Source organism: Phasianus colchicus, chromosome 33, assembly GCF_987193195.1.
Source record: "Phasianus colchicus chromosome 33, bPhaCol1.hap1.1, whole genome shotgun sequence".
Classification (NCBI taxonomy): domain Eukaryota; kingdom Metazoa; phylum Chordata; class Aves; order Galliformes; family Phasianidae; genus Phasianus; species Phasianus colchicus.
The window spans coordinates 2,900,305-2,909,926 of NC_143468.1; the positions used below are offsets into that span (position 1 = coordinate 2,900,305).

Here is a 9,622-nt window from a genome sequence, read left to right on the forward strand (position 1 = left end):
GCGCGGTTGGCTGAGAGAGCCGTCGCTCTGCGACGGGCAGGCCGCGCCTCCCGGAGTCACGTGAGGCGGTTCGCGGGTTGGCGACACGTGGGCGCCGACACGTGGGCAGCGCGTCGCCCCCGGCCCGCCGCCAGCCCAACGCGGAGCCCCGACCGCGGGGCTCAGCCTCAACCAGCGCGAAAAACGGAGCCCACAGAACCGTCTGTGAACTCTTTGGAAAGAGTTTCACCGCCCCCCCCTTCAAAAAAAAAAAAAAAAAAAAACCATACGGAGGCAGCGCGTTTATTGAAGCTTGGAAAAGGAACAGAAGCAGTTGGCTTTTCCAATGCGGTCAGAGCGCTCAGGTTGAGGGCGCGGCTGGAACTGCAGGCTCCCGTTGAAGGGAGACACGGGCTGAGCACAGAGTGGGGCCCCAAACTGCCCCCCAGCCCCACTGCGGGCTCCTCCAACCCCAATCCCACAGCGCCCCGCACACACCAGGGCTGGACGAGAGGGCTGTGATGGGGGCACGAAGCCCCCCTGGTTCACACCGAGCCGTTACATCGCTGCACAACCCTCCTCCATCCGCTGCCCGACAGCCGGAGCCTCCACCACACACCCCATCCACCCCACACATCCTCTGTCGCCCCCTCTGCCCCCCACGTCGCCTTCCAGCATCACGCCCCGACAAAGGAACCAAACGCTACCATATAAGTTACTGCTTAAATTATTTGTAAAACGTCGTAGATTTTTCTGTGACACGTCTTAAATACCCCCCCCCCCCAGACCCCCACCTCCCCCCCTTCCCCCACAAGTACGTGGTCCCCCCCATTTGGGGGCTTCAGCTGCAGCGGGGACGGAGCCCACTGCCAACGGGGAGGCGGCGAGGGAGGGAGCGAGGAGGAGGGAAGGATTCACCCCTTCACAGCTTCGCCATCTCCGCGCTCTGAATACCGATATAATAAAAGTTATAATAATAAAATAAGTTCTTCGTGAGGCAGTGGAGAACAGAACAGCCCTTCCTCCCACCCCCCCTTCACCCCCTCCCCACTCCCCAGTCAGCGCAGGGTCGGGGCTGTAGGAATTCAGTAGTAAAAAGGGCCCTATTTGGGGAGGGGGGGCAGAGGAGGGGGAGGTTCTGAGGGCAGAGGGGGGGGTCGGGGTCTGTCCGTGTTGGCAGGTCGGCCGCTTTGCCTGGGGTTCAAAAGCTCCCCGTACGCATGGAACTCAAAGGGGGGGGCCTGGCTGGGCTGCATGCCCTGCGCACTCAGCAGAGAGTGCAGCATATTGACCGTATCCTGGTAGTCACTGGGCTGGGAGGCGTTGTGGCCGTTGGCCCCCGCGGGTCCTTTGTCCGATTTTCCGTGGGTGCCCCCCCGAGCTTTGTTAGGAGCAGAGGGCAACGTGGGGAGGGCGGGGATGGCATCCGAGCTGTGCCCCCCCGGGAGGTGCTGGTATGGGAAGGGCGCCGCGGGGCCTTTGGGACCTTTGCTGACTTTGGGTTGATGCTCGTGAGCTGCGCCTTCCTCCGGCGGCGGCGGCCGCTTCCGGGATGAGCCAAAGAGGCCGTAGCTCTTATGGGGTGCAGCACCAGCAGGCGGCCCCGCGTGCTTTGAGTCTCCCGGGCGTTTGCTGAGCGCAGCGCTGGGCCCGGCGCCGAGCTGAGGGTGTAAATGTTTGTGAGAGTGGTGGTTGTGGTGGTGGTGGTTGGAGGAGTGGCCTTTGTGCTTCTCTTTGTGCTCCCCACGGCTCTTGGTGCCGCCGTCATCCGAGGCGCCCGGCCGTTCGCTGGGCACCTTGATGCGCATTTTGATCTCCTCCTGCTTGGAGGGCAGCGGCCTCTCCCCTCCTCCGCCCCCCATCGGGATCCTCAGCTTCAGCGCTGAGGTTTTGTCACCTTTCTCAGGGCCCGGCGGGCGCTCGGCGTTCTCCGCAATGGGGATTTTCAGGATGATGGGCGACGGGTTGCCGTCCTGCTGGACCTCCCTCTCCCTCTGCTGCTGCACCAGGAGGTTCTTGGCTGCGTAGGCGTACTGGGAACGGACGTTGGCCTCCATGTTCTCCAGCTGCCTCTTCTGTGCCGCCAGCTCCTCGGCGTGCTTCGCACGGTATTCCTTCAGCGACACTTTGGCCGACGGCGCGTTCTTAGCGCCCTGCTTCGCGTAGCCCGCGCCGTCCTGCTGCTGCTGAGAGGGGTGCTCGGCCCCCGCCGTGCTCTCGTTAGTCCTGTGGCTCTGCGTGGCGTCCAGCTTGGATGGAGGGTGCTGGGACAGCCAGCGCTCTGCCGGGGCTGCGTCCGCTGCGCTCTGAGCGCCGGGAGAATCGGCAGCTGCTGGCATGGAAGGCCCCGCGGCGGCCGTGGAGGACGTGGACATGCTCATCAGCCCTGCAATGTTCATATCCGAGCTGTTGTTCCTGGAAATCATGTTGAGGATGGTCTGCTCTGAAAGGCCCTCGTCTTCGCCGTGCTCGTCGGCTTTGGATTTCCTGGCTGCCTGCGAGGCCTGCGAGGGAAGCACAGCACAGCTGTTTCCATTGGGGCTCTCAGGATGGAGGACTGAGATCGCTTCACAGAATCACAGAATCGCCAGGGTTGGAAGGGACCTCAAGGATCACGAATCTCCAACCCCCTGCCACATGCAGGGCCACCAACCATCCCACCTAATGCCAGCCCAGGCTGCCCAGGGCCCCATCCAACCTGGCCTTGAACACCTCCAGGGATGAGGCATCCACAGCCTCTCTGGGCAGCTTTGCTCCTCCCAAGTGCTGAGGAATCACTTTGCCCACATCTGCCCCCTCCATGCGCCCTGCAGGCTCTGCCCCACATGCAGACCCACAGCTGGAGGAGCTGGGCGCACCCACAGACCCTCCCAAGCAGGAACCCCCTCCTCCCACAGCGACATCAGAGCCCCGCATTCAGAGCCTCACCCTCCAGTTCCGGATGCGCTTCAGCCTGTTGGGGGTTTTCTCCAGGATCTGCAGGAATTCATGGGTCAGTTCTGCAGAGGAGACACAAAAGGAGGGAAGGGGGAGGTCAGAGGGATGAGCAGAGCAGCCCGGATCCGTCGGGACAACCCCCTGCTCGCTGATGGATGGAGCTACTGATGGGATGGAGCTACTCCAGGAGGGGCAATGCTGACAGCTGGCACCACTGACCGCATTTAAACTCATCTCTCCGTGCCTTTTGCCATCTCTGTTGTACCATAGCAGCTGCTGCACTGGAAACCATGGCAAAACCAGAAGCCCTTCAAGCCCATGAAGTGGCCGTGTCTGAATGGCAGGAACAGAGATGCCAAGAAAATACAAGAGCCTTTTGGGGGAACCTCGCTCCAAAACTTACCATCTAAGAGCTCCAGAGTTACAGTGCCATCAACGTATTCCCACCAGTGCTTCCCGTCCGTGGAGACTGGGATCTCCCAGTTGGACCATTTACAAGCCAGGTGGATACAGACGCAGGCCACAACGGGAGGGGTGTACTGCAGGCTGAAGGTGGTCAGGTGCAGGCTGACGTCACCAGCAGGGAGAGAGAAACAAAAAGCCATCAACTCCCAAGGCTGAAGCTCAGCGCACGCAATCGCCCACTGGAGAGACGCTGCGGAAGAGGTGGACGTGGTGGGGGGGTTCCCTGCTGCTCCTCCCCCAGCACAACCCTGCTGTGACAGCCGGCTCCATCCCACGGCTCCTTCCTTCCTTCCTTCCCCCTGAGCTGCACACAGCTCTGCTCTGGGCTCCTCCATTCACCTCCAGGCACAGCCTGCAGGGAAGGCTGCACCTTCGTTACCGCTCCGAACCTCCCAGCCAAGCGCGGAGCTCGTGGGATCTGTGCTCATCCCCTCTTTTCTCCCCCATGGGCACCGAGGGCAGCGTTCTCACCCACACACAGCGGGGAGGTCGGTGCTTAAACTCTGTGCTTCTGCACACAGCTGGGTCTGCACACATCTGCACCGACCGCGACCTCATGCAGAGCTGCAGCGCCCCGACGCAGCGGCTGCAGGATGGGCCCAGGCCGTGTGAACGTCACAGCACCCCTCCCAAACCTGCAGCTCTGAGCCCTTCGTCAGCACTCAGCTGGGAGGGCAGCACCCCCAGCCCTGCAGGAAGGCTCTCCCCTTCTCAGAGTTCAGCGATGGGGTGCCTGGGGGTGACCACGCTGATGGGTGCGTGGGGAGGAAGCACAGCTGTGGGTCCACAGAGCTCCAAGCCGGCCCTGCTCCCCCCTCCAGAGCCACTGGGGGGACTCAGGAGAGCCTGCAAGGCAGCCTGGCCACACATCAAGCACATTCATCTGTAAATGAATTAGGACATTCACGTGCCACCTAACAGCTCGCTGGGAAGGGAGGTCCAGGCAGCACCAAAGGGCTCAGAAACCACCGTAAGGAGCTCAGAGCCAACGTGAATTCATGGGACGGATGCATCCCAGCTCTGAACTCTGCTCATCACCTGCAGGAGCTGCACTGAGCCTTCATAACTGCGAGAGCAAACGGAGCACAGCACTCCCTGCCACCACCACCAGCACAGCAGGACGGTGCTGCCTGCACTCCTCTGCTTCCTGAGAGCATCAGCACGGGGTGCAGGTGCTGCAGGCAGCCAAAGCGCCTCCAGTGATCGATTTCATGGGCGCTGTGTTGTCCACACACCAAGAAGTCAAAGCTCAGAGCGAGAGGAAAGCCCTCGTGCGATGTGCCAGGGCAGTGCAGCAGCCTCAGCTCTGCCCCGATGCCTTTGGAGGTGAGCACAGCTGCTGCCACAGCACACACAGGGCTGTCTGCACACACTTCCTTCGAGCACCACCTCCGTCCCTCATTCCTTGCTTTTGCAATTACTGCTGAGGGGGTAAAAGCACCTGAGGGTTGCACCTAGCCACGTGTTACCAACAGCCCCTTCGTGCTAAGCCCAGGGAGGAAACCTGAGAGCAGCTCGCACGATGCAGCTCCCAGAGCAGAGGGAGCACTGCCACCTCCCTGCGTCCACACAACGCAAACCCGGGTGACTTAAGGCTGCTCCACACTCCTCCTCCTGCTGGCAGCCTTTCTCCCCTAAGCACAGCAGTGGGGCAGAGGGAGGCAGAGCCCAGCACTGCTGTCACCTCGCAGGGAGCTCCACGCCTTACCTGACGCTACCCGAGGCCGAAGGACCCACGGACTCCTTTCATTCCCCAAATCCATCTCTGGATGCTGCCAGCACTGCTGGAGCACTCATCCAGACCACCATCCCCTCCCCAAACCCCTCACGCCCCCATCCAGCTCCTTCTCTGCTCCCTTCTCACCCCACATCAGCCTCCTGCGGGGCACAGATGTACTCACAGCCCACGCAGCACCCAGCCCAGCAACAACACACTGACACCTAACATCTCAGCAAGCAAAACCATTGCAGATCGGCTTCAAAACTATCCCAGGTCTATTAATTCCTCCTTGGATCTTCCTCCAGCTGTCTAACTTACCATCAGAAGCAAGCAGTGAGGTTCCTGAGCAGCCCACCCACCTGCTCCCGTGCCCCATTGTGCTCCTGCTTTGGTTCTGTGCCAGCAGGAGGAAGGGCACCGAACTGAGCAGCTCAGGGGTCCCCAAGAGAGGGGCAGCCCTTGACATCAGACCCTGTGATATAAATCGATGGTAAAATAATAACCTGTTGGTAGCCATGAAGTAGGACGTCTGCGCCAAGTCCTTGCTGGCTGTAAGAGAGAAGGGAAAAGCTGGGTGTTACTCCAGGCTTGTGGCAAACACGTTTTAGTTTAGGAGTGATAGTTTTCTTGCCCCACACGTTAAATAAGACACCCAGCACGGCCCCGCTCACTCTCTCCATGCTGCATCTTGAGAAAGCTTGTAGAAGCTGCTGCATAAAAAGCTTTGCATGGCTCAGCAGCCGCCTCTGCTCGTGGTTACTGAAACCCATGGGAGCTGGGCACAGGCACGGGGCATCCTGGTGGCCAGCAGGGCGACCACGAGCCAGCAGCGTGCCCTGGTGGCCAAGGGGGCCAATGGTTGCCTGGAGGCACTGCACAGAACACGGCCAGCAGGGCAGGGAGGTGCTCCCCCCTTTTGCTCTGCACTGGGCAGGCTGGGAACAGCTGGGAGAGCCTCACAGGGGGTGCAGAGCTGTGGGGGGCTGAGAGCCCCAGGGGAGAGAAGAAGAGGAGGAGGGGGGGATGTGAGCAGTGCTGATTGATACCTGAAGGGGGGATGGGGCAGGGCTGAGTTTGGTGCTGCTCAGTGCCAGCATGGGGCACTGGGACCCTCATCTACGGGGCTCACGGCAGCCTGAGCCCCCAAGAGAAACCCCTGCAGCACTGCCCACGTGCAGCTGACGGCTCTCACCTCTCACAAGCTGAGTGCACTTCACCACGTGGGTGTGGGGGTGGTCGATGGTGATCTCAAAGCCTGGAAGAGGACAGAGATACGGCCGTCAGACAGCGGGCAGAGACCCCCTGTGACCTACGAACCTCGTGTTTCCTGCTCCTGGGGGGACAAGGCCTCCTCCCCTTCCCTCCTACAGCCCTGCCCTCTGCTTGGAGCAGGCAGGAATAGAGCAGCCCGAAGGTCACTGCTGCTGTGGGGCCTCCGAGCAGCTCAACGCCTTCAGCACTTGAAAGACCTCACTGGAAACAAAACAGCTATTAAGTATTTTAAAAATAGCAGGACAAAGCCTCTTACAGCAGCTGGGAGGAAGGAGAAGACAATGGCATCTGCTCAGAGGAATTTCTGTCACCCAAAAAGCTAAAGGGAAGCAGACGTTTTCCCTTTGAAGCAGCCTGCAGCACTAACGTCAACCCGACTCCATCCTCCCTTTGGTTTCCTATTCAGTTTGTGCATTATGGTTTAAAGACCAGAAAACACCCAAAAAAAAAAAAAAAATCCCACTGGTCCATGTGTGCAACAGACCCAGTCCTTTCCAGGCAGAATATTCCAGAATATTCTGGATGTACCACGAGGTTAAGGAAGGTGACTTCAGAACAGAGCAGAGCTCGGATTGGGGCTCTGTGTGTGACCCAAAGCACAGCAGTGGGGGATTATGGCCCAATTTAAATGAAGGCAGAAATAACGAAGGCTGTACAGCCCCCATTCGTGGCTGCAGGGCTGGAGCATCACTGAGCCCAACGAGGACACTGTGGGAGCACCTTCACCCTCCGAGCAGCAAAGCTGGTGCTGATTACACCAGAGAGCACCAAGGTGAATGGGAAAGCACGAGGAGCGAGGGTGAAAACAGAGCTGGGCTGCTGCTCTCCTGCTGTGGGGTTGTGGCTCTGTGGGGACTCCTGGCTCTGGGATTCGTGTGGCACCCATGTGAAGAACTTACCCAGGGTCTGCAGTATTATGCTCTCTAGAATGACCAGGTCCTGGGCTTGCTGCAGGTAAGCCTGGGGTTGAGAGGACAGGCGAGTTACTCCCAGTGAGGCACCGTGCACAAAGCCTGCACGTTTCTAACAGCCCTTCCTAACAGCCCTTCCTCAGGGAGGCAGAAATAACAAAGGGGAATCACTGAGGTGCTCTGTGCTGGGGGAAGTGGCACAGAGAGAAAGCAGAGCGCCGGGCCCCGCTGCCAGCCCTCCTCCCTCACACCGCACGCGAGAGGAGCAAGGTTTGTCCTCCAGCTTCTGTTGCCTAAAGGCTCCCCTTCCCCGCAGGGTTGGCTGCTCAGTTCCAGGTCAGACAGGCTGTTTTGTGAGGAAGGAAACGGGCCGTGCTGGGAACCAAACCAGCATTAAACACGTGGGGACAGGGCAGACCCAAACTGCACAGCACCAACGCTCTGCCACGCATCCCAGCAGCGTGGGATGGAGTAAAGAAAGCACCCAGATTTAACACGCTGTCACAGAGGGCACAGCGCAGCAGAACAGAAGAGTTTCTGCCACAAATCAGAAAAGAAACTCCTGCTGCCACATGGAACCCCTGAAGCTCTCTGTAGTGTAAAGGTGGGTGAAGTGGGAGCTGCCTCTGACCATCCCAGGACGCAGAGCATCGCTCTGAGGATCCCAACATCACCGTGGCTGCGATTCAGACCCGGCCCGCGCCGCTCACCTCGCTCCTGGTGTCGGGGGGCGGCTCCTGGGGGTGCAGGCAGGCGTGTGCCACCTTGATCACATAATCCAGCTTCCTGGGCTGCTCCTCCACTTTGGCTGCCAGGAACAACGCTGCGGGAGCCACCGACTTCACGGGATGAAACAAAGAGAAAAACCATTCGTGACACGAGAGAATGGGAAGGATTGGAAAGGAGACCCCACTCTGTAGCCCCCCCCAACCCTGGGCTGCTCCCAGCAGCATCACAGAGCCCCCTATGAGCCCACCTACAGGAGGCTCTGCCACCCGCGCTTCTGCAGGCAGCAGCACCGAGGCCGAGTGAATTATTTCCTCCTCACACCTCACCTCCTCCCCCCATTTCACTTCAAAACCGTTCCCCCTCATCCTACCCGAACAGACACAACAACAAACCCAAAAACTACGCCACTTCTCACAGCTTAAAGCAAACGCCCCCTCGCTAAACAAAGCCTAAACCCCCCCCTCCCCCAGGAGAGAAAAAAGGGCCCTCACTGCCTGAGCGCAGCCCCACAGACCCCCGACTTACATTGCGGTGGAACTGGGTGAAGGACTGCACCATGTAGAAGCGGTGCATGTACACGATGGCGGTGTTGATGGTGAGCTGGGAGCTGATGGCGGCGTTAAGGAAACGCGCGGCCCCCCTCCGACCCCCGGCCGGTCCGTCAGCCCAACCCGCACCTCCGCACCGCCCCGCCCCGCCTCGGCTCCCCACGCCGCTCCCGATCCCCGCTCCCCCGCCCCAAAGATCCCCGCCCCCCCCCGCCGCCGGCCCAGGCCCCGACTCGAGCTCAGGCCTCGCGGCCTAGCGCGGCCGGATACACGTTGAGGCGCTGCCCCATGTCCTGCAGCAGGTTGGCGGCCTGCTGGCGGTACGAGAGCTCCTTGTCGGGATCCAGGCCGGCTCGCCTCGAGGGGCTGCGGTCCAACTGCTCGCGGCTGAAATACCAGCGCCGCGCCGCCCCGCCGCCCGCCGAGGCCTCCATGGCGATCCGCGCCCGCGCGCGCACGCACGCACGAGCGTAACGTACGCGCTGACGTCACGACGCAGGGCGGGGTGCGCGCGCACGGCGGGCGGCAACGAGGCGAGAATGGGGAGGGGAGGGCACAGCGCGCATGCGCGAGGGGCGGGGCGGGAGAATTGTGACGCGGTTTGGAGGGGCGAGGCAGCGGAAGTGCGGGCCGCCGGAAGCGGAAGTGGGTGGGGCGAAAAGCGGAAGTGCGAGCAGCGCGAAAGCGGAAGTGAGGGGGAAATTAAAGCCTCACCGGAAGTGAGTGTTAGCGCTGCTGGGACGGGCGGTGCGCCCCACACCCGGCCCGCCCCGCGCCCGGTGACCCCCCCTCCGACCTCTGACCCCCCCTCCGACCTCTGACCCCCCTCCGACCTCTGACCCCCGACCTCTGACCCCAAGGCCACAGCACCTCTCGTATCAAAGCGCGTTTATATAATTTATCTGTACATGAAGGGGGGGGGGGGTGGAAGTGCGTACCGCGGGGGGAGGAGGGGGTGACCCCCCCCCCAACCCCGAGCTGCTTAAAAAAAAGAAGAAAAAAAAAGAAAAAGGAGAGGGGAAAAAAAAAAGACACTTCATTACGGGGTTTTTTTTTTTGCA

General features: G+C 60.8%; 1 protein-coding gene across 1 annotated transcript; it reads right to left on the reverse strand.

Annotated features, from left to right (window-relative positions):
* Nucleotides 1–266: 266 nt before the first annotated feature.
* Nucleotides 267–9,360, reverse strand: CCNT1 (cyclin T1). The gene is made up of 9 exons (XM_031608444.2): nucleotides 8,832–9,360; nucleotides 8,539–8,620; nucleotides 7,995–8,123; nucleotides 7,273–7,333; nucleotides 6,294–6,356; nucleotides 5,605–5,650; nucleotides 3,320–3,483; nucleotides 2,908–2,978; nucleotides 267–2,483 (listed from the first exon to the last, which is right to left on the reverse strand). Exons 1-9 carry the CDS (start codon nucleotides 8,993–8,995, stop codon nucleotides 1,083–1,085), a joined length of 2,181 nt encoding a protein of 726 aa, XP_031464304.1. The 5' UTR covers nucleotides 8,996–9,360; the 3' UTR covers nucleotides 267–1,082.
* Nucleotides 9,361–9,622: the final 262 nt, after the last annotated feature.